Below are 24,719 nucleotides of genomic sequence, written 5' to 3'. Positions count from 1 at the left end.
TCAGGCCATCATGGCACAGGACCTCCCATCCCCTCCTGCCATCGTAGGAACTGCTGACCCTCATGTGTAACTCGTCACGGGTTTGTCTTGTTTCTCTATTAGTGTCGGATGGGCAGTGATGCTGTAAACATGTGGTTAACACAACATTTTCAGAGTCAGCGTGCTTCCTCTGAGGACCAGACCAACCAACTGTAGCATGAGAATATGTTGGGGGAAGACACCGTCTTGCCTTCTTTCAGATTAGAAAAACTCTAATCCCCTTTCAATTTTCACATGTCTCTAATCTCAGGCAGAGCCTTAATACATATTGTTCAAGTGAATCCCTTGAACTCTTCCCCAATTTTCATTAAGTTTAACTTTGTCTTTAATGACGGTTTTAATATGCATCTATTTATGGTGTACTAGTTGATGTTTGGAACATGTTTACATGGTGTTATTTTTAAATTGGGTTATATACATCCCCTGGAACACTTATTATTTGATGTAGTGGAAACCCTGAGACTCCTTTCTGCCGCTTTGAAATATGCAGCAGGTAGTTGCTATCCACAGCTACCCCACTGTGCAGCTGGAAGCCTTACTTCTGTCTAACTATGACTTGGAGCCAGTTAACCAGCCTTTCTCCATCTTCTCCCTCTTCCCATTCTCACCTGCCTCCCATAACCACCGACTTCAATAAGGTCAACTTTGGAGATTCTTCAGGAGCGGGATCATGGCGTGCTTGTCTTCTGTGTCTGGTATGGCTTCATTTAATAATTTGCATAGACTGCCGAGGAGTCGGCTGACTTACCTCTGTTCACACAAGCCCCAGACTCGTCTGGAAGTGGTCCTGGATCTTTCCTTACTGTCTACCCCAGTTTCCAAGCTGAAGTTGTGCCGTTGTGGGAACACTGAATTGAGATTCAGCACCTGGGTCTGAAACTGACTCATCTCTTACTCCAGGTCTCACATCACCAGGCTTCAGTTTACGGGACAATTAGACAGGAATGATTCTCTTCTGCATGGGTGTTGGCAGTCATGAATTTGCAGATGTGATCAACAGTTTGATCTGTGTTAGGGACTAGCTAGTCAACGAGAAGGACCAGGCTGAAGTCTGTGACCCAGAGGCAGAGCAGTAGCACTGAGGGTAGGGTGGCAGAGAAATAATGAGCCTTCTTCACTATGGTGACAATAACAATCTCTGGGAAGACTTGGCTGACTGAATCCCCACCGTAACCAAGAATGGAAAAGTGAAGAATTTGCATTGCAACTGTTTACTTCTTCTAAACGAAACAAGTGCATCTGGCCTTTATCAGTCAGAAAAACTATCTGGCTTGATCCTGAAAGAAAAAACACAGTAAAAGTAGATAGAGAAATTGAGAAACAATACTCTTTCTTAGTGCTGTTGGCAGAGAATTGCCATCAGTTATCTTGCTCAGCTGTGGACCCGGTGTGCCACAGTATCTGGTGTGGGAGGTCCTTCTGTCTGTGTGTTACTTTTATTGGTTAATGAATAAAGAACTGGCTTGGCCTATAGCATGGGAGGAGGAAGGTGGAGTCAGAGAGAAGCCATGGAGCCTGCTGGGGACAGATGCTGGAAACTTTGCTACTAAGCCACTGCCACGTGGCGGTACACAGATCAATAGAAATGGGTCAAATTAATATGTAAGAGTTAGCCAATAAGAAGCTGGAGCTAATGGGCCAAGCAATGACTTAATTAATACAGTTTCTGTGTGATTATTTACGGTCTGAGATAGCCGGGCAGCCCAGATGAACAAGCGGCCTGCAGCTACAAGTATCAACTGGCTAAGTGAGGTGAGTCAGCTGGTACAATAGTGGCAAGTCTGTTTTGGGGGTAACCAACTTTCTGACAGATTTGAAGTTTACTCCACAGGTGAGACTGCCTGTTTGATACTGTATGCTTAGTCAAAAGCCAGTGGCTAGGGAGGTCATGTGTCCTAATGCGGAAGCTACTGCTGTTGTTTTGCTAAATGGACAGGATGTGTCTGTCTTATTGTTTCCTAAATAACTATGTTTCTGTTCATAGGGACTACATTTCTGATGCTGTCAGCTTTGGTTCAGGCCAGAGAAACATCTTTTTGTTTCTCAACAAAAGGGTCAGTAGTGATTTCAGAAACTCAAAGTTTAGAGAAAAAACCGCTGTTGAAAACCTTGTCATAAGGGGACATCTACAACTTCTCCAAAGCTCAGGGAACATCATGGAAGGAGTCAGAAGAATATAAGAGCCAGAGAAAATGGGCATGGGGAAGCAGTGTGGATCACCGACTGCTGGGCATGACATGGATGCTGCACTCCTGAATCCACAGCAAATATGAGGACCTGCACAATATCTCTACAAGCCTAGATCTGTCATGGAAAGGGGAGGGGCTTGTAAGATCCATCATGGTCTGTGGTTTATCCATAGGGAACAGGTAATGGGGCAAGGAGAGAGATTGTCTTTAGTGGTGTAGCCAGTGGTAAGATGCACATAGTTCTGTAAACAAATTCTTCCCTGCTCCTGTAAACAACCCTAATGAAACTCATTGGGCCATAGAGAAGAAAAGAGAAGTAGGGCTAATTGGGAAGAAGAAGGGGACTGTTGGGAGGAGGAACACAAAAGAGGATAGTAGGAATGAATATGATAGAAACATATTACGTACACATATAAAATTGCCATAATGAATCATATTATTGCATATAATTAATATATGTGGATAAAACATTTTTTAAAAAAGGAAAATGAAGAGCAATGTTAGAATATTAAGGGGTTTGAGGCCCGAGTGTAGGATTATAGAGCCATTTTCTCAGGCTGGGTCTGTAGGGAAGTCAATGTTTCCAGCTCTCTGGGTTCACCAGGCCCAGGAAATTATAGTCTTGGGATTCTGAAGTTCCAAGGTGGCTCTTACTTACAGGGCAGGGCAGCAGGAGGACAAATGGGCAGATACCCTGTGTGGCTTCCTCTAAGAACTCAGGAGTTCTGTTTCTGGGATTATCTTCTGGCCTGTCTTCCTTTTCCACTTCCTCTACTCCCATCACCTCCTCCTCATTTCTTTTCCTCTACCACCTTTACCACCTCCTCCACCTATTTTCCTCCTTCATCTCTTTATCCTCCTCTTCCTCATATTTCACATTTCAGAGACTGGACAAATGCTTCTGGCTTGCTTTCAGGTTGTATTAGTCAAGGTTCTCTAGACAACAGAAGTTATAAAATGATCCCAAATATATATATATAATTATAATTTATATTTATTTATAATATGCTTAATATATATTATAAATAAATATATTATATGAAATTAAAACTAGCAAAAGGGATCATCGAAACTGCTTAGCTCGTCATCGTGGCTTTTATAATGCCTGTTTTAGGTGCTTTTCTCTCACTAATGGAGTCTGAGGACAGTTGATTCTTGGGATGTTCACCGCTCCAGCAATTCACTTTACAGTATTAGAAATTCATTATGATTTATCTTGCCAAAGGACACCTCGCTCTTTCCACCTTAATGAGCCAACTTGGCAACAGCGAGGAGCTTCTTCGACTTGGATTTGTGTTCAAGCTTTATAAGAGTCAGAACTAATTCTTACTTAATAAGGCCAGTATGCAGATTAAACCAGTCAACATCCAAAGAATCATGGGTTTGAAAATGACTGTGAGCCATTATTTCTCAGGCTGATGCACAAGTCATACAGAAATAGTCTCCCTAGCCTTTCCTCGATATATTTGTTTTGTTTTCCTCCGCGCTTGCCCTTTCAGCAATAGCAACAAAAGGAAAAGGCGAGAACGATCTTTTAAAATAGTAGCAAGGCAATCGCATCAAATCTTTTGTCATTTAGCTAGCGAGCGGCTCATAGCTGTTAGCGCTCTTGGATGAGGAATGAATGAAACGGGCGCATCCCGCCCTTGTGATGAGAGTAGAGTCATGGCAGCTTTTGAAACCGAGACAACCCAACCCCGCAGAAAGCGAGCAAGGATCTGTGAAGCTGCGACCAGCCGGAGCTAGCCCTCTCCCAGCCCGACATGCGATAAATGCTACGCGCTTTAGGTTGGCTTCCGTTAATTTTCACTAGCCTGCATTTTTAATAGACTTCACATTTATTCTTTTCAGGTCCTTAAGCAGGGTTGTTCTGATAGCTTGCGTTCCCGAGTGGTGTTAATTCTATGTTGTGGATAAGGAAATTCTGTAGCTTGCTTCAGGTGACGTAGAAGGGAAGAAAGAACCTTGCCGTGAGCTCAGGTCCTTTGGGCTGAAGCCCAGGGCACCACGGGCTGAGGGCTCCTCCCAACACTGCCGCTAACGCGGTGCTTGAGTTCTCTGTCTCTGAGTTTCCCTGGGGCCTAAGATGAGACACTGGGAGGCAATTTGGTTTTGGAGGTGTTTTGGAGGGGGAAGCTGGCTGTTCTACAATTGTTTGCTGAGCCATCTGCTCGCTCTTCCTCTTCAGAAATGATGCATTTGTTACTGTGGGCTGCTTTAGTCGACTATTTGGATTATGTCACTCTCTGTATGTCACATGCGGGGCATTTGGTGACACGCAAAGCAGCCTACGTTGGTTTCCCTACGTAATGCAATAGGTACAGGCACACTTGCCTTCCACTCACCGTCTGAACAATTTCAATGTCATTTAGATAACAGTCACGTGTGCGCACAACAATAGAAGCCTCCAGATTTTCAAGTTCCTTTTTTTTTTTTTTTTTTGTATGACACTAATAAGAATCGGGGAAGAAGGCATCATGCGCATACACACGTACAACAGAAACAAAGCTCAGGAACCAACCGATTCCGGAGGACACTGGTTCACGCACCAGTCGTTTTGTTCCAGTAGTAGCAAGGGTGTATCGGTTGTCGTGTGTGGTCGGCTGTTTTGCAGATTAGTATCCAAAACTGTTTGTGTTTACTGATGGTTACTCACAGTCAAAGTGAATCAGTGTTTGCAAGGCTTGTGTGTGTAGGGGGAGAAGTCATCTACATATCTGTGAAAATGTTTAGTGAGATGGTAAGCTACAGACTTGGGAGTTGTGTTACTGATTCCCAAGGTGGTAGCCTTGGGGGTGCAGTTTCACTTCTTCGGGCCTCAGTTATCCCCTTGGTACAATGTCCAGTTCAAAAAGACCTCTGGCCCTGGGACTCTATGGTTAATTGATTTTGTGGTATATAAAAAACAGGAGATGATAAATTAGGGGTATTGTTCTGGTTATCGTAAAAGGACCCAAACATTCATTCCATCATCGCTCTCTGTGGGCTGAAAGAGAAGTCCCAGGAGGGTGCTCAGTGGAGATTGTTATCTGGTAACAAAGTTTGCATGAAGCAACATTTTGAAAAACTAAGATGGAAATGCACATTCTAAAAATGGGTTTAGTTTACTTACTGTTTATTCGGGTACACAGAATCTCTCCAAACTTGATGTGGGGCACTCTCAATCTGAAGAGGAAGGCAGGTCTGTAAACAGGGCATGGACACGGAGGGTGAATAACACACACAGTCAGCAAGGAGGCTGGAGAAGCAACCACGGAGCTGGGGAAAGCTGCGGATGAAACAATGATATAAAAGAGGTCTTATGGGATGTGAGGGTTATTTCCAGGCGTGTGCAGTACAGGATAGGGAAATGGCAGGGAGGAACGGTGGATGTATGTGTGCAAATATATATAGTGTACGCTTTCTGGATATGTAATATAACATAGTATGAAATATCAATATATTGTAAATATATGTGGCCAAGGAATGTGATATACTTAAAGTATTTGGGGTTTTTTGTTTTTCATTTATTTATTTATTTATTTATTTATTTATTTATTTATTTATTNTATATAAAGATATATGATAAGCTATATATGATTGTATGTCTTTATTTAGGCTTCCAGCAGATGTGACCCAGATTAGAGGTAGATTTTCTAAGTTCAAATGATCTGGTTTAGAGGTGTGTCTTCCCAACTCAGGATCCCAGATTAAAGGCATGTCTTTTCCCACTTCAAGCGGTCTGGATCCAAGGCATGTCTTTCTATCTCAAAGATCCAGATTAGGAGTGGATCTTCCTACTTTAAATTAAGCAAAAATCCCTCACAGATGTGCCCTCCATATGTGGATCTTAGTTAATTCCAGATGTAGTCAAGTTGATAACCAAGAATAGTCATTGCACAAATGAAGAGAAAATAGCTTGAGTCAGCAGGTATTGTGTCCCCAGAAATAACCTCACTGTCTGTACAGTCTGGGTCTTTTCCTGTCTGCTGCAAACTGAGCATCTTCTTCATAGAATAAGGCTGAATTGGTTAGAGGAGATGTTGACGTTCAGTTTCTGACTGCGGTTAGTGATTCTTTGGCCTCTATTTGTGGGTACTTCTTTAATATTTTACCACAATTTATCTATTTATTTTAGATTTATTATTTATACACCAAGGCAGATGTTTCCTTGGGAGAGAAATAAATTATGCCAAAATGCCAATTATCTATCAGACAAAAACCCATAGCTGTAGCATGGACCTTAACAGAGTGTGTTATTGCATTAGTTTTGTTTTTAGCAGCAGCTAAGTGCTTACTGTACTATTCTGCCCATATCAGGTGCCCTGTAACTGTTGTTAAGAACTAAGGAAAATACAGAACCAAATAAACGTAATGAAAGATGACTCAGCAGAATGGACATGGAGATTGAAAGAGGAAAATCAAACCTAAAGTGCAAGAAGACTTAGTGGAGTGCTGTAGAATTATCCTCTGAAGGATGAAGTAGAGCAAACTAGATATGAAAGGGACTAGGGCAGCTTGGTCAACAATAGGAAAGTGGAGGGAAGCTGAGGAGGCCATCAGCACAAACCACCCATGATCTGACACCTGGGAATCTTAGGAGTTACCAAAGCCTGGCTGTTACCTCCCTGGAGTCTCCTTCGTCAGTCTAGGGCAGGTTCTGGGAATCCGAGATTTTAAAAAATCCCTTCCAGAGGCTGGGTAGATGGCTCTGTGATTAAGAGCATTTCCTCTTCTCCCAAATGACCGGAGTTCAGTTGTCAGCACCCACCTGGGGTGGTTCACAATCACCTGAATCTCCAGCTCCAGGGGATTTGACGCCCTCTTCTGGCCTCCGTGAGCACTGCACTCTCAAAAATAAATCTTAAAAACAGCTTTCCACGATGCACCCATGAAATATAGACAATAAGCAATATGGTTACCTAAATAAGACCTGTGTAATGACAATACCAGTTGATGTGCCAACGTGCATGAGGAAAATTTCACAAAGTTCCAGCCCTAGATGAAGAGATACAACCAACTAATTAATAGCTGTTGAGGGAGGGAAAATCAGCTTTCTCCAGAGACAAGCTCTCAGATAGGTTATCCGGTCCTGGGTTCAACTCTAAACACATATACATATGTGTGACACTAAATGTATTCTACATATATATCTATATAAGTGTGTGTGTGTGTGTGTGTGTGTGTGTGTGTGTGTGTGCTATGGAGTTCCTGCTCCTGGGGGAAAGACCACAGGCTCAATTCAATTATAATTAAAAGATTTATTAATTATTGCCAGCAGGATAACAATCTCTGAGCCAAACTCGAATTGCCATGAGAAGAGGGGTGAGGGAGGACTTTTAAAGGTGAAACCCACAAGAAGACCTTGAGTATCCACACAAGCAAGCTTGTAATTCCTGACTTTTAGCAGACCACAGTATCCCAGGAGATTTGCATAAAGAGTGATGTGTTCGGCTCTTGAGGTAAACACATTTCCTTCAAGAGACTGGCAGATTACTTTCTGCTTTCCTGCAATTTCTGATTTCATAGAGAAGATTCTATGTCATAGGATGTCAATTTTATGCTGTTTGGATAGAATGTGAAGTTCTTTTTGTTTATTTAATATTTTTTCATTTTACATGCCAACCTCAGTTCCCTCTCTCACATCCCCACCTCTCTTCATTCTGCCCTCCCCCCAATCCAATCCTTAGAGAGGGCAAGGTCTCCCTTGGGGTGTCAGCAAAATCTGACATACCAAGTTGAGGCAGGACCAGGCCCTCCCCACTGCATCAAGGCTGAGCAAGGTATCCCACAATAGGGAATGGGCTCCAAAAGCCAGTTCATGATAAAGATAAGTCCTGGTCCCACTGCCAGCCCCCTCCCTAACAGACCAAGCCACATAACTGTCACTCACATTCAGTGACAGGGGAGGGCCTGGTCTTGCCTTTACCTGGTATGTCAAATTTTGTTGATACCCCAAGGGAAGCCTTGACCTCTCTAAGGAGTGGATGGAGGGTGGGATGAGGGGGGGAAGCAAGAGAAGGGGAGGGGGAACTGGGCTTGGTATGTAAAATGGAAAAAATTAAATAAACAAAAAGAACTTCATTTTCTATCCGAGTGGCATAGAATGTGCTCTAGTTCTGTCCTACGCAGGTCCCCCAACCGTCAGTTCATAGTCTGTGAGCTTCCATTAGCTTGGGTCAGCTGTCGCTGTGGTTCATGTTCTTTACCCCCCTGGTTCATATGATCCCTCCTCCCTCTCTTCAGCTGAACTCCAGGAGCTCAGCCCAGTGCTTGGCTGTGGATCACTGCATCTGCTTCCATCAGTTACTGGATGTAGGTTCTATGATGACATTTAGGGTAGTCAGGAAGTTCTTTCTTTTTTTTTTTTTTTAAAATAAACTATTCATTCTATGTATGCGGGTGTTTTGTCCGTAGAAATGTCTGTGCACCATGTGCATGCAGCGCCCATGGAAGCACAAAGAAGGCATTGGGTCCCTTTGAACTGGAGTTACAGACGACCAACTACCGTGTGGATGCCGGGAGTCGTACTAGAGTCCTCTGGAAGAGCAGCCAGTGCTCTTAGCAGCTGAGCCACTTGTCCAGCCTGGAATGAGGAGTTCTTTCTGCCTCTAGAAACCCTCTTTGTTTTCCCTGCTTTCTGGAAGCCCGAGGAACCAGGGGAACTTCAGACAGAACCCAGAGTAACAACACTAGAGGCTCTCGTGTGAAACGTTTTTATTGATTGAAGGCCAGTTATCACGACTAAACAAAACGTGATTTTGTACTTCTGTCCAATAATATCCCAAAAGAGAGGTAAAAGCTGGAAAAACTTGGTTTAGATACACAGGGCTACTGATTTCTGGAGAACCTAATAGGCCTTTCCTCTTTGAAGTGTTCTTTGCATCAGAGGAAAAGCTCACAGCTCAAGGTTGGGAAGTCGAGGCATCAGAACCTTGAAGCAGCTGGTCACATCCTGTCCATGAACAGGAAGCAGAGATGATGAAGGTCTGTGCCATGCTGCCCAGTTCCCTTCCTCCATTCCATACAGTCTAGGCTCTCCTGCCCAGGGAATGGTGCCACCCATGGTGGATGGGTCTTCCCACTTTAATGAATACAATCAAGATAGATCCTCCACAGGTACACCCAGAGGCCCTCCTCCCAGGTGACACTAGATTGTGCAAGTTGACAATCCGCACCAACCACCATGAGTGCTTTCTCTCTCCTCTGGTGGCGAGACGAATAAAAGGAGAAGGTGGCCGCTTTAGGAAGCTCGCATTCTGTAACTAGAATTATACAGCTGTGGACAGAGACGAGCTGTATAGACCGTGCATCCTTCACCTCTAGTCGTCCTGTTGTGCACAGGCTGATGACACCGCTGTGCTCCCTCAGAGCCCTGGGGAAACGCTCCACTTCATCTTCCCTCAGGAAGCAAGTACCAACTCCTTATTTTTCAATCAAAGGGAAAGGAGAAAGGTGTAGGAGCCTCTGTGGGAATGCCACCACCCCATTTGCCACACACGGGAGGGAATGGGGTGACCCTGCCTTCTGGGTAGTGCTTCAGGTGGTGGATTGGGAAGGCTGATGGAAAAGGACTTGTCCTCTTGTCCTTGGACCAGGTCTTGGAGGTTCTGACCCTTCGTGCCCGTGGTTTCCACAGCCACCAACAAACATTTGTGTCGCTTATGGTTCCACAGCATGCCCAGATCTGGGCTCTGTCTGAGCTAAGTATACCTAGTAGTTTTCAATTAGTTTTATTACAGATTGGAAGGGAAAAAGGAGTGAGGCTGAAAGAACGGCAAGATGGAGTTCAAGCTAACTGAGGACATAAAGGGAGAAGAGCACAAAATCCCTGGGGGGACTTTTGTGAAGACAGACGTGTCGTAAAATAAAACGGTGCCTCCGAGGGTAGCCTTGGGACTTGGTGAAGAGAGTTTCCAAACAGAGTAAGCGGGGAAGTTGGTATTCAAGTGGCAACTTGGACTACAACAGCTTAGATCATTACCACCCTGAGTCCTTGTCATGTCTCAAAGCTTCAAGCACTCCACATGGGCCACTGTCCCGCTGCTGTGGCCTGTGTACCCCAGGTGCTCTGATAGGGTCTGTGGGATTTGTAAGGAATTTTGATGGTAGGTAGAGATGGGTTCGGGGGCAATGACAGGTTTACACAACTTGTAACATTCAGCACAATAGAGATGCCATAGCGAAGAGAGTTTGTTTTCCAGCTACCACTGCACTGTGTGCTGTGCACTGCTGTGCTCTGCTGTGCTGTGCTCTGCTGTGCTGTGCACTGCTGTGCTCTGCTGTGCTGTGCTCTGCTGTGCTGTGCTCTGCTGTGCTGTGCTCTGCTGTGCTCTGCTGTGCTCTGCTGTGCTGTGCTGTGCTGTGCTCTGCTGTGCTCTGCTGTGCTGTGCTGTGCTGTGCTCTGCTGTGCTGTGCTCTGCTGTGCTGTGCACTGCTGTGCTGTGCTCTGCTGTGCTCTGCTGTGCTGTGCTCTGCTGTGCTGTGCTCTGCTGTGCTGTGCACTGCTGTGCTGTGCTCTGCTGTGCTGTGCACTGCTGTGCTGTGCTCTGCTGTGCTCTGCTGTGCTATGCACTGCTGTGCTGTGCTCTGCTGTGCTGTGCTCTGCTGTGCTGTGCACTGCTGTGCTCTGCTGTGCTGTGCTCTGCTGTGCTGTGCTCTGCTGTGCTGTGCTCTGCTGTGCTGTGCTCTGCTGTGCTGTGCTCTGCTGTGCTGTGCTCTGCTGTGCTGTGCTCTGCTGTGCTGTGCTCTGCTGTGCTGTGCTCTGCTGTGCTGTGCTCTGCTGTGCTGTGCTCTGCTGTGCTGTGCACTGCTGTGCTGTGCTCTGCTGTGCTGTGCACTGCTGTGCTGTGCACTGCTGTGCTCTGCTGTGCTATGCACTGCTGTGCTGTGCTCTGCTGTGCTGTGCTCTGCTGTGCTGTGCACTGCTGTGCTCTGCTGTGCTGTGCTCTGCTGTGCTGTGCTCTGCTGTGCTCTGCTGTGCTGTGCTCTGCTGTGCTGTGCTCTGCTGTGCTGTGCTCTGCTGTGCTCTGCTGTGCTGTGCTCTGCTGTGCTGTGCTCTGCTGTGCTGTGCTGTGCTGTGCTGTGCACTGCTGTGCTCTGCTGTGCTGTGCTCTGCTGTGCTGTGCTCTGCTGTGCTCTGCTGTGCTGTGCTCTGCTGTGCTGTGCTCTGCTGTGCTGTGCTCTGCTGTGCTCTGCTGTGCTGTGCTGTGCTGTGCTGTGCTGTGCTCTGCTGTGCTGTGCTGTGCTGTGCTCTGCTGTGCTGTGCTCTGCTGTGCTGTGCTCTGCTGTGCTGTGCTCTGCTGTGCTGTGCTCTGCTGTGCTGTGCTCTGCTGTGCTGTGCTCTGCTGTGCTGTGCTCTGCTGTGCTGTGCTCTGCTGTGCTGTGCTCTGCTGTGCTGTGCTCTGCTGTGCTGTGCTCTGCTGTGCTGTGCTCTGCTGTGCTGTGCTCTGCTGTGCTGTGCTCTGCTGTGCTGTGCTCTGCTGTGCTGTGCTCTGCTGTGCTGTGCTCTGCTGTGCTGTGCTCTGCTGTGCTGTGCTCTGCTGTGCTGTGCTCTGCTGTGCTGTGCTCTGCTGTGCTGTGCTCTGCTGTGCTGTGCTCTGCTGTGCTCTGCTGTGCTGTGCTCTGCTGTGCTGTGCTCTGCTGTGCTGTGCTCTGCTGTGCTGTGCTCTGCTGTGCTGTGCTCTGCTGTGCTGTGCTCTGCTGTGCTGTGCTCTGCTGTGCTGTGCTCTGCTGTGCTGTGCTCTGCTGTGCTGTGCTCTGCTGTGCTGTGCTCTGCTGTGCTGTGCTCTGCTGTGCTGTGCTCTGCTGTGCTGTGCTCTGCTGTGCTGTGCTCTGCTGTGCTGTGCTCTGCTGTGCTGTGCTCTGCTGTGCTGTGCTCTGCTGTGCTGTGCTCTGCTGTGCTGTGCTCTGCTGTGCTGTGCTCTGCTGTGCTGTGCTGTGCTGTGCTGTGCTCTGCTGTGCTGTGCTCTGCTGTGCTGTGCTCTGCTGTGCTGTGCACTGCTGTGCTGTGCTCTGCTGTGCTGTGCTCTGCTGTGCTGTGCTCTGCTGTGCTGTGCTCTGCTGTGCTGTGCTCTGCTGTGCTGTGCTCTGCTGTGCTGTGCTCTGCTGTGCTGTGCTCTGCTGTGCTGTGCTCTGCTGTGCTGTGCTCTGCTGTGCTGTGCTCTGCTGTGCTGTGCTCTGCTGTGCTGTGCTCTGCTGTGCTGTGCTCTGCTGTGCTGTGCTCTGCTGTGCTGTGCTCTGCTGTGCTGTGCTCTGCTGTGCTGTGCTCTGCTGTGCTGTGCTCTGCTGTGCTGTGCTCTGCTGTGCTGTGCTCTGCTGTGCTGTGCTCTGCTGTGCTGTGCTCTGCTGTGCTGTGCTCTGCTGTGCTGTGCTCTGCTGTGCTGTGCTGTGCTGTGCTGTGCTCTGCTGTGCTGTGCTCTGCTGTGCTGTGCTCTGCTGTGCTGTGCTCTGCTGTGCTGTGCTGTGCTGTGCTGTGCTGTGCTGTGCTGTGCTGTGCTGTGCTGTGCTGTGCTCTGCTGTGCTGTGCTCTGCTGTGCTGTGCTCTGCTGTGCTGTGCACTGCTGTGCTGTGCACTGCTGTGCTCTGCTGTGCTGTGCTCTGCTGTGCTGTGCACTGCTGTGCTGTGCACTGCTGTGCTCTGCTGTGCTATGCACTGCTGTGCTGTGCTCTGCTGTGCCGTGCACTGCTGTGCTGTGCACTGCTGTGCTCTGCTGTGCTCTGCTGTGCTGTGCTCTGCTGTGCTCTGCTGTGCTGTGCTCTGCTGTGCTGTGCACTGCTGTGCTGTGCTGTGCTCTGCTGTGCTGTGCTGTGCTCTGCTGTGCTGTGCTGTGCTCTGCTGTGCTGTGCTGTGCTGTGCACTGTGCTGGCACCTAGTTTGAATGCATGTGCTGTTATATACATCATGCACATGACAAGTTAGAGGGCTCTTAACATTGAGCTGTGTAATGAATGCTCAGTATGAGTGAATGGAAAGATTAGTGAATGGGAATACAAGCTATCCTGTTGGCAGGGCTCTAATTGCAAAGTCATCTGAGAGTCAATGCGTGTACTCACTTGACCGAGAAGTGACTCTGGGAAGCTACCAGAAGAGGACAAAGGAAATACCTCAAGACTGCCTTTGCCTGGTGGACAACCTCGGCATCCAACAAACTGAACCAACACTGGGAGGGGAACCAGAATCCGTGACAAAGAGCACAGCGTCCGTCTCCCCGGTGGCAGTGTCCAGGCTGCAATGGGAAGTTTGGGGTGCATAGGGGGTGATCCATGCAAAGAAATAGACCAGAAAAGCACAAGGACAAAGGACTTTAAAACCTCAGATGACAATGGTTTCTTTCAGGATACCTTATTTTAAAAAGTGTCGACTCAGTTTCCAGAACCATGACCCAGAGGGTGCACTGAGAATCACAGCTGTAGGACACCACTGTTACTGTTGCCTTGATTCATGAATTACTGTGTCGGTGCTGACCTGCAGAATGGGTGGGGACTCTGCTGGGCCCATCACAACACCACTGTTGGCCCACAGGACTCCTCATTGCTAATAAATATTATAGCACAAACTGTTTATCTAGGGCTAGGTAGAGAAGGGACATATGTGGAGAAGAAAATAAAATGCAAAATGCTATTGCAGCCAAGAAACGTTTATTTTTGCAATTGAGATACGACCAGGCAAATGTCCTCTATGCTAATAGAGATTAAACCCTGAGTTCCAAACACATAGAAGCTTAAGACAAACCTTTTTTACGGCAACCAAGGTGAAAAAATTAGCCAATAACACATAGCTGTTCAAAGGAAAACATGAACCAGAGACTTCTCAGCTGGCAATCAGGGACCTCCATTCATATGGAGGGATCAAGTGTACAGAGGTCCTTAGTTTGTATCTGGACAACCCAGTTGAACTTGGGCTGTCAGGGCATCTGAGAATTAACTGGCTGTGATTAGTACAAGAGGACGTGGGAGGATGGGATTAGAATTCAGAAAAAGTGAGGTTGCCATGTGCTGTTACTGGAAGCACTGGGAGACTCTTTCCCTCCTGATCCAGGGAGTTTTTCTCTTTAACTTATTTCTGTGGCCTCAGGTCTGAATCAGGAAGCAGCATTGTGTGGTTGAATTGAATTGCTGCCCTGGTGAAGCAGGAGGGATTTAAGAGAACCCAATGTTGTTTCCTTCTGTCTTTTCATGTTGGAGTAGAGAGTAGACGTGAATGGACTGTGGCAAGGAGTAGGTCGGTCATCTCTTGCTCCACGCCAGCTCAGGAGCTGGGGTGCAGGAGAGAAGGTGGGTCACAGAGGTGGGGTGCAGGCAAGAATGCGGGTCATCTCTGTTGCTCCATGCCAGCCCAGGAGCTGGGTGCAGGAGAGAAGGTGGGTCATTTCTTGTTCCATGTCAGCTCAGGGGCTGGGGTGCAGGAGAGTAGGTGGGTCATCTTTTGTTCCATGTCAGCTCAGGGGCTGGAGTGCAGGGGAGAAGGTGGTTCATCTCTCTTGTTCCATGCTAGTTCAGCAGCTGGGGTGCAGGAGAGTAGGTGGGTCATTTCTTGTTCCATGCTAGTTCAGTAGCTGGGGTGCAGGAGAGTAGGTGGTTCAGGAAAGCCATGCAGCCCTTTCCATACCCACAGGGGATGATGTTAGCTCAATTTAGCGTTCTAAAGTCAAGCATTCACACGCCAATGTGCTGTCTCATTTGATACTGCTCATTTAGAAACACACAAGAATGCGGCATTATTTCTTTAAATAAAACATTCTCGTTTGTGTTGCCTGTGTGTCGATGATCCCTAAGGCAGAAGTTCAGTTCAGACAGTACACTCAATATGTATATTTCAAGCGCTTACTTTAGGCACTGTGGAAACTGAAGATGGAAGACCAAGGCGTCCTGCCCTGAGGGGTTTATAAATTGGGGGCGGGGCAGACGAAGGAAATAGCTGAACAATCACGGCAAGAGAGAAAACATGTGAAATAAGCCAAGGCAGGCAGGTACTTAGGTGGTACTGTTGAGGGCAAATGCTATCCTTAGAAGAGAGTTTTACATTGGGAATATAAATTCATGAGCCATGAGCACATCTGTGAAATTTAATGCTGTGAGAATGAATGGGATTACTCAGGAAGAGACAGAGTAGGGGGCCCAGTAGGAGCCCTGGGACTCTAGACCTCCAGAGAGGAGTAAAAGCCACCGAAGGGAACTGGCAACGAGGGGCCTACGATGGAATAATCCACAAAGTGCGGCATCTCGGAACCTAAGCTCAGGAAGCATTTCCAGGAGGGGCAGATGTCCCACAGCCGTGAAGTGGTAGGACAGTCAGCTACGTATGAGTCATGTGTTGGCCTTGGGCCAGTTTTATTTTATTTTAAACAAAGTCATGTGGGAAGAACCCATGTCTGCCTTGCTCACATTATATACCCAACACTGGGCACAGCATTTGGCACAGTACAGATTGCAGGATACAACTGTTACAGAGAACAGAGAAATACGAACTAGTTTCAGGTATTTGTAATTTATCCAATAGCATTTGCAGGTTCGTGATATGGAGCCGAATCTCTGCAAGAGCAGGTACTTCCTTTAGAGGGCTGTATAGACCTGTTGGCCTTGTGCGTAACTCATTTCACTTTCCCAGCTGTTGTTCCTTGCCCTGTTACCAAGGTTGTGTTTGGAGGACAGGAATTCAGCTTTGACTGTTTTACAGCTCAGTGTGTGACCCAGCAGCAGGAGCATTGTGCTGGCTCAGTGCATGTTTGAGGGATGAGGCTCTGCCTCTCTGTAATCACAGGCTTGTGCATTTTAATAATATGGCTTCTGAAAATAGCCAAGTGGAGAAAAATAACCAAAAGGCTATGTTTATTCCAGTTAGGGGTCACTGAGAAAGATAACAATCATATTAGACTCCTGTGGTTTCCACAGAGCCACTGGACTTCCTGGGAAAGTTTTACTTACCTGCAGCACGGAGACATCTTAGACCTATGGAGGACCATGCGCCCTGCTCTTATCCTATGTGCCCAGAATGTGCTCTTAAGGATGTCACCCAATGGGTAGGAATCAGTGGCCTCTGAAAACCTTTAGATTCCATCTCAGAGTCTCTAAGATCACTAAAACAAGACCTTACTGCATCCCAGAGTCTACAACGAAGGCCAAATTCTGAAAGATGAATCCATTTTTTATACAGATACATTTATGTAATTTTCAGGTCCAATGAGAAGCAAAATCAAATTTGGTCCTAATTCTCTTGGAACTTACAATCTAGAGAAAATAGGCACAATGAAATTAATGGAATACCCTCGTAGGTTACAATATGAAAGCACTAGGGAGGAAACAGTCTGAATTTGCCATTGAGCTCAAGATGCCCCTGAGAAGCAAGTGTCAGACGAGGAGAGAGAAAGCCCTGGGATGGGGTAGCACATGCTTGGGCCCTCTAGCAACATCAGGAAGACATATTAGACCGAAGCACAGTAAGGGAGAGAAGGTAGAGCAGAGCTGCACAGGGAGGTGAGGGGTCAGACTGCTCAGTCTCAGGGACTTTGAAGGCTTCAGCTCTTCCTGTAAGTAATGAGAAGTTGCAGGAGAATTTCCAGTGAGGGACATGACACGCTCATATTTGCATTCATAAGCTCACTCTGGTACTAGAGGCTAGATAGTTTAATCAACAGGCCATAGGCTGCCTAAACACCAGCTGAGCAAAGGTGACGTTAACAGACATGCCAAAGTGAATGGGAGAACGCCCACAAGAACTACAGGTAACTATGGAATTCTGAGAATGAGAGAAATAGTCTTCCCTAGGGAAGCACACACCAATTGATTCCCCAATCCCAAATGGTCAGCTCTGACAACACTCACACAAGAAACATTATTCAGACACAGCAGGTTTTATTTAGGAATATATTTATGTACCTACACATACATATATGGGTGTAAGAGCAATTAGTGAAAAAAGAGGCCATAAATTTGAAAGAGAATGAGGAGAATATGGGAGGGTTTAGAGGGGAGAAAGGGAAGACGAAAATGATATAATTATATTATAGTCTCAAAAATAAAAATAACTAAACAACAAGAAAACCCAATTTATTTTGATCATATTTTCCCTTTCCTTGACCTCCTAGAGGAATTTTATTTTTTAAAATGAAAATAGTCATTGAAAATATTTGAATGGAGAATGGGTTATCATTTATTCGATCAATATTTGATGAACATGTATATTAATGGAGGACTTCCTTTTTGACCTTTTACATTCCTTCTGGCTTTAAAATTCAATGATTTTTAATTTCTTATTTAAAACATTAATTGTTCTAAATGAAGGTCACAGTTTGGAGTTGTTCAGATTGATTTCTTTATTTGGACTGTAGACAAATATTTCTTAGGCACTTTTAATAATGCCACAACTAGTGCATTCCTCAAGGCTGAGACACCCTTGGACGAGGGGACATGTTGTATGGTAGAAGCATCTTTTCTTTCTTGACTGTGTGGAGCCTTGGCCTCAGCTGGGGCAGAGGAAGAAACTGAACTGAGGCACATGTTGTCAGTTTCCCTCTTTGCTCTTGCCTCTCATCCTTAGGGGTGGCTCTGCAGTGTTGGGTGACCTTCTGTCACTGTAACTAGATGATGGCCCTGTTCCTGGGTGTAAGACATATTTTGTCTGATATTGAATTTTTTTATTCCCAACCACAAAGCAGGCCTGCAAACAACCCTGCTTGGGAGTCCAGAGGAAGCAGTGTCTATTCCTGTGCCTACGAATTGAACTCAGGCTTTTTTTTTTTTTTTTTAGAGAGAGATTTCCTTTCAGTGAACACTGGTCAACCAAGTTCTTTCCATGATGCATAAACATTACAAAAGAAGAATGAAAATAACAATTATACAAACTGGTTTGGTATCAATTGCTTTTATTGGAAGAGTTGGGAAGAGTGTGGGTAATATAAAATTAATAGACAATTTTTGTGTCATTCATTTGGCTTCAGGATTTTTGCAGAAATCTTTCGTTGTTCACACTAGGTGAGGCCTTCAGTGGGCATGTCTCCACCTAAGTATGAGGCTTGGGTGTCATATGAAGGCTTCCGACTTGTAGGTTGGGAACTGCTCTACGCCTTTACCTTTAAATCTCTTCTTTCTCCTTTCTTCTCTCTCTCTCATTCCTCCTCCTTCCTCCTCCAATGAAAGTAACACATAGACAGATGACACTCCTACATCATGCAGCCTGTAAAGCAGTGGTTCTCAGCCTGTGAGCCGTGACCCCTTGGACAAATCTCTGGCTCCACAAATACTTACATTATAATTCATAACAGTAGCAAAACTACAGCTATGAAGTAGCACTGAAAAAAGGTTTACGGTTGGGGGTCACTGCAGCATAAGGAGCTGTGTTAAAGGGCAGCAGCATTCGGAAGGTTGAGAACCACTGCTGTGAGGGAATGGGTGAGCCCTCTCCTCCTGTCCTCTACTGCTCTTCTTGTAATGAGAAGTAAGTGTGCACTGAAGACTCGTGTTTTATTTCCAACTTGATCTTAAGCTGGTGGGAGGAGAGGCTGGATTTCAGTGGATGATCTATGAATTATATATGGTCAAATATAACTTGTTCAGGGACCTTGTTTTTTTTTTTTTTTTCGAGACAGGGTTTCTCTGTAGCTTTGGTGCCTGTCCTGGAACTAGCTCTTATAGACCAGGCTGGCCTGGAACTCCCAGAGATCTGCCTGCCTCTGCCTCCCGAGTGCTGGGATTAAAGGCGTGCGCCACCACCGCCCGGCCAGGGACCTTGTTAAAACACAGATTCTGATTCTGATTTAGTAGATACAGGGTGATATGTAGGATTTCTCAATTGGAAAAACAACTAGGCAATACTGATGACATCAGTTTGGAGGATGCCGAGAAGAGTTTGCTTAGACCAGTCGTTTTCAGTCTTAGAGGACAGGAAGCAAGGAGTTACCTGAGTTATTCTGGAAGCCAGAACACATATGCTGGTTAAATCAAAATCTCTGGAAATATATACCAGACACTGATAGTCTCAAAGAATTTCCCCCAGGTGATTCAAATATTAGGATGGAATTGAGTGAGAATCATTGCTCTGGAGGTAAAGTGACCACAGCTGCTGGCTGTTTCTCTGAATCAGGGCAAGAGACAAGAAGCAAGGCCCTGGGTTCAATCCCAGGCACTGTACTAAACAAACAAAACCCCAGCTCTTCCTTGTCTGATCACTCAGGGGCTCTCACAGCAGGCCTTTGGATTACCTGCATCAAAGTCACCTTGGGCACTTTCTGTGAAAAGATACTCTTTTCAAGCATAGAGGTACGTGTTGATAATCCCAGAGCTTGAGAAGTTAAGAAGGAGCATCAGGATGAGTTAAAGGCTGGGCCAGGCAGCATATGGGCAACTTGCCTCAAAAACATAGCCAAGTAGTTAATTGATTGTGGTCCTTTCCCTGGGAAGCCAGAATTAGAAACACTACATCAAGCTCAAGAACGTATATTTGAAACAGTTTCCCCAAGGTGTTTTATATGTGCAACAACGTCTTGGTCTACTGTAAGATAAACTCACATCTCCTTGCCTCATAGCCAGAGATCTTTCATTTCAACAAGTCGGTTATACCAACTTTTAGACTTTTCTTTCCATGCTCTCTGCTCCAGTCCCTTACTGTAGGTGGGCTAAGGTGAGCTGTTTTTGGTATTCATACGCAGATGTAGCCCTTCTTCTTCAATGCAGCTTCACTTACCCACTCACCGCTGTTAAGGGAGTGGTGGAATGTCCCTTCCCAGATAGACTGTGGAAAGACTTCTAATGCAGACAACTCCTTCTGCAGAGTCCTGGCCTTAGTCCTCATACTGGGTCGCCATGCCCAGCCTTGATGCAGGGGGAGGAGCTTGGTCCTGCCTCATCTTGATGTGCCATCCTTTGTTGACACTCATGGGAGGCCTGCCGCTTTCTGAATGGAGACAGAAGGGTGGTTGGGGAGAGGGGTATATGGGAAGGGGGTAGATGGGAGGTGGGAGGGGGTAGAGAATGAGAGGAGAGGGAGGAGGGAAAACTGTGGTTGGTATGTAAGCAAATGAAAAGATTTCATTAATTAAAAAAAAAAGAGCTTTATGGAGATACCCCTGTTGAGGACTCAGGTTGTGTGATGGTTTGAATGAGAATGGCCCAATAGGCTCATGTATGTGAATATTTGGTCACCAGTTAGTGGGGAAGGATTAGGAAGTATGACCTTGGAAGAGGTCCTAGGGAAGGGATTTAAGGTTTCAAAAGACTTATGCAATTCCTAGTTCTCTCTCTTCTCTCTCTCCCTCCCTGTCTCTCTCTGCCTCATGGTTGTGGATGAAGATGTGAGCTCTCAGTTTTTCTTTCGATCCGCCATCATGGACTCTAATCCTCTGAAATTATGAGTCAAATTAAATGCTTCCTTTTATATGCTGTCCTGGTCTTGGCGTCTTATCACAGCAACCAGAAATAACTAGCACAAGCTATCGATACCGTGTGGGTGAGCTTAAGGTAGATCTAATCAAGCTGTAACCTGATGAGAGCCGAACCTATCGATACTGTGTGGGTGAGCTTAAGGTAGATCTTCTAATCAAGCTGCAACCTGATGAGGACTCTGGAGCCAGAGGAGCCAGCTACCATACTTGCATTTCTGACCCACAGAGAATGTGGCACAATGAAATGAATGTTTTGAGGTTGAGCCTTTAAATTTTGAGGTAATTTACAATAATAACTTGTATGCCTACTGGGAAAAACCTTTCTTCATTTATTCAAATCTTGACTCTTTCAAGCCTAAAAGTTCTAGGAAAACCTTTTACACAGAAATTGGTCTTTCTCAAACTCTTAGGGCATTGCAAATAAAATCAGTAATATTCATTGTTATATAGCTAGTATGTGTTATATTTTTAAAATTTTGATATTTTCAATTTTAAGTTAGTTTACTAAGTAACAGGCTTCAAAATGACATTTTCATACATGGATCATTATTTGTTCATATTTGGTCCTTGCATTTTTGTGTTCTTTTGTAATTTTGTAATTGCTGATGCCAGGTCTACTAAAGAAAACTGTAAGCACCTAGATAAGAATTTCCCTTTTCTATTCTCATGACCCAGCCTAATACCATGAACGCCATCAGAGGCTTTTTAAATCATGTGTGGGAAGGTGGCATTGTAAAGAATGTTGACTGGAAGGCATTTCAAGATCTTACTTAGAATTTCCACAGTCATTTCTTCTAGGTATGCTTGCTAAGTTTCTCTTTACACAAGGAGAAGACCTCTGAGCAGAAGAAATGCTGGCTGCTAGAATATGTCCCCAATGATTCTCGAATGCTTGCCTCTTTAAGTGCCTGCCCACCAGCCTGTTTACTGGGCTCCTCTGGACCTCACACCCTGTAGACTCAGCCCTTCGTAGGTGATAATCCACGTATTTTATTAATTTGATTCTTGGTCAGCTCAGTCCATATAATGGTGACTGTTAACTGTTTACAAGATTCTTCTAGGAACCTGAGAAGGAGGTCTGTATGTGTATTACCCCTCTCTGCCTGTGCCCCTGGGGCCTCAGAGCTCTTCTCCAGTCAAGACAGAAAGCCTTTAACCTGAAACTCACGAAAACATTTCAGAAAACAACCCTACTCACCCTGCAGAGGAAGAGTGAAAACTAGTGTTGATCACTTTGGAAACTTTGGTTAGAATGCTGATGGAAAACAATCTTTGTGTTAGCTAGTTTCTGCAAGGCAAGCTTCCGGTGAGCTACAGCACTCATGATGGAAGACAATCTGCTCATCAGCTTGCCGTTTGGATAAGAAGCCATGTTGGCAAGCTGAGGTTGAGGGCCTGTGGGTCTCTCCACATAAACTCTTAGTGATTCTTTCTCTTAGCCACAACTGGCGTAGAAACTTCAAAGATCAGGCTTTGCCCCAACTCCGCTCCAGTCCCTCTTATCAGAGGCGACTGTCAGTGCAATCAGGAGGTCCCATCTCACATGTGGTGCTGAGTTCAGCCTGAGATGGTCGCTCATTGGGTCTGCCGCCTTTGTCTGACCGACCCTAGACTTTGTTTTGAAGTGATTAGAAGCAGTAACTGCAGCACTGTGGATATCTGACCCACAGTAATAAGTCCCGGCGTCTTTCGTTGTTGCCTTTTGAATGTCAAGTATAAACCGACTTTCTGAAATGTCAATTTTCCCTTTGAAATTGCCCATGAAATCCTCAGTAGAATTGTTATTTAGTTTGTATACCAAAATCAGAGCGTTATCTTCACTCCTCTTGTACCAGCTCATTCGAAACTTCCTCAAGTCTCCTCCCGTTACAGTGCAGTTGAAGACGGCACGGGCCCCAGCTACAACAGTTATCTGGTCAACTTGTTCCAAACTTACATCCAAAGAGACCCCTGAAGGGAAGAATCTGAAGTCAGAGAGTTTGCAAGGAACTTTTTTGCATCCCAAGTGGATGGAGTTTTGGTGAATGCTAGGCATCAATTCGCCGTACTACAGCCCCAGAAAATTACCCTAGAGACATACTTCCCAATGAGCGAAAGGCCCAGGCATCTGTCCTTACCGGTACAGAAGATGAAAACGTAGAAGACGGGACATCTCCAAAGCATGGCTGGTGCTTCCCCGGCTGCCTTGCCAAGACGCGCTTCTGTCTTGGTCTCTGTGAGAATCCTTATCTGCTGTAAAGGTGGTTTGAAATTAGTCACTTCCTCAGAGAGGTGTGTGGCAAGCTAATGAGGTCACGGGCTGTCATGATACTAATTCAACAAACACAGACAACCTACCTATCGCAGGCCAGATATGATTTGGGTTTGGGAGATGAAAAGTAAAAAAAAAATATGACTTCTGGCTTCAAAAAATTCATGGTGGTTTTTTTTTTTCTGGTTTGTTCACAGGGAAGTGGAGAAAACAGACAGACAACAGTAGTGACTGAAGAATTAGGTTCTACAGAAGAGGTGGCCCCAGGGTTCCAAGAGCACCAAGGAAGAACTGCTTGGGACGCTCAAAGCAGAAAATCCTGGGCTGAGCCCTGATTGCTGAGAAGGACATGGCAGATTTTGTGTCTAGAGAGCTCTGTAGGGGAGAGAGAAGGCAGGAAGTGTAGTGATCCAGTGTGTGAGCGCTGCCTTCCACCTCCAGACAACCTCTTGCATGGTCCCTTACACTGACTGGTTGCCTCCTCTAGTCTTAGGCCTTTCCCTACTTGTGCTCAGTACCTACAGAAAAGTACTCAAGTTCAAAGATGTGTTATGTAGTCTTGATCTGCTTCCGCTGCTCCTTCTTCCTGGAATGCTAATAACATCCTTCTCCCTTTCCCACTCCCATGAGGGGGGCATCCCCTGGATTCACTGAAACATTAGACCGTGGCACTAATCAACTTTACTCAATTGTCTGAGAATTGGTTTCCTGCCTGCCTAGGGTTTTAAGATTATTTAAAGCAGAGACGTATTTACATGTGCACTCCCATTACCAGACATAGATTGTGTCAATATTAGTAACTCGGTAGATATTTACTGGCCAAGTAGGATTTTCGCTTGGAGTCCCTGAGACTGGAGAGGCCCAGATGGCTGCTTGCTCACTCTAGTGAAGGCTGAGATCAGAGAAAGATTTGTAAACAAATAGGTTAAAGCCTGAGCCACCTATGTCTTCTGCCCACCTTTGTGACGTCTTCATCCACACCTATCTAAACAGAACTTGCCAGGAATAGCATGAGGCTCGCTGCTTGGGTGCAGCCTCTCAATGACCATTATGGAAACGGAAACACTGCTTTTGCAGGTCTGACTGTGGCTTGAGTCTTGCTTTGAAACTTGCCAATATGAGGCGATTTATGTCTTGAAGCCTAAATTTCCTCATTTTTAAACAGGGAAATTTTAGTTTGTAGGTTGCTGTGGGGTAGAAATGAAAAAAAAATATATAGCAAAGCATAACAAAACAAAACAAAAATCCCCAAATGACAGATAAGCAGTGGGTCCTTTGTCTGGTGCATTGTCTGTAGACTCACCAGAGAGGCTGATTTCCTTGTGTAGCTTCTTCTGTCTTGTCATGGTATGCTTTGACCTGGTCATAGCTCCCTGCCTAAGTCATAGTCACCAGGGAAGACCCAGAACTTGTAATTTCACATCTGATATAGAACAGTCCTCTGAAGAAGGGAGGTTTCTGCTAAGTGTGTGAGTTTGTCTGCAGGTCTCTGGGTCTGAAAATACAGGGAGCCATGTCAGAGATGTCCCACTATCTTCTGTGCCTTTAGGCAAAGGCCCTAAGAGCAGAAAACCTCTTATTCCGGCTTACATGGGATGAGCAGGGTTTTCAGGATCAAAAAATGGTCAAATAAAACCAACTCTTACGCCACACACACCCAGCCTGCTAGCTTTCCTTCTGATGGTCTCCTCCACTCTGGGGTCTGCTGGTCTCTAGGGATGCTCAAGTATCCATGGAAGAGAGTTAGGCTGATGCTTTCTACTAATCAGAACCTACAGACTTGCTCTGCCTTTGGTTTGAGAACATAGCCACTCTCCCCACCTTCCGCGGTCTTTTGAGCAAAGGAAAGGGTGAATGTGGAGAAGAGCTCTTTCTTTGGTTTAT

General features: G+C 45.8%; 1 protein-coding gene, 1 long non-coding RNA gene and 1 gene segment (V, D, J or C); 1 reads left to right on the top strand and 2 right to left on the bottom strand.

The window, feature by feature from the left end:
• LOC126509694 (M1-specific T cell receptor alpha chain-like) overlaps nucleotides 1-24,719 on the bottom strand; it is a 499,818-nt gene that overhangs the window by 135,814 nt on the left and 339,285 nt on the right. The gene's annotated exons all lie outside the window — the stretch shown is intronic.
• Nucleotides 1,574-8,931, top strand: LOC126509706 (uncharacterized). Its single transcript, XR_007594232.1, has 3 exons — nucleotides 1,574-1,791; nucleotides 7,489-7,669; nucleotides 8,625-8,931. It is a non-coding gene; the product is annotated as an uncharacterized lncRNA (long non-coding RNA).
• On the bottom strand, nucleotides 17,943-22,795 carry LOC126509695 (T cell receptor delta variable 2-like). The segment is given in 2 exon segments: nucleotides 17,943-22,534; nucleotides 22,702-22,795. Coding segments are annotated over 2 exon segments (537 nt in total).

The sequence above is a fragment of the Alexandromys fortis genome, unplaced genomic scaffold, assembly GCF_014885135.2.
Source record: "Alexandromys fortis isolate MF-2015 unplaced genomic scaffold, M_Fortis_MF-2015_v1.1 scaffold_87, whole genome shotgun sequence".
Lineage (NCBI taxonomy): Eukaryota > Metazoa > Chordata > Mammalia > Rodentia > Cricetidae > Alexandromys > Alexandromys fortis.
Note: the sequence above shows the minus strand (reverse complement) of the source record. Positions and strands in the feature narration are given on the sequence as shown.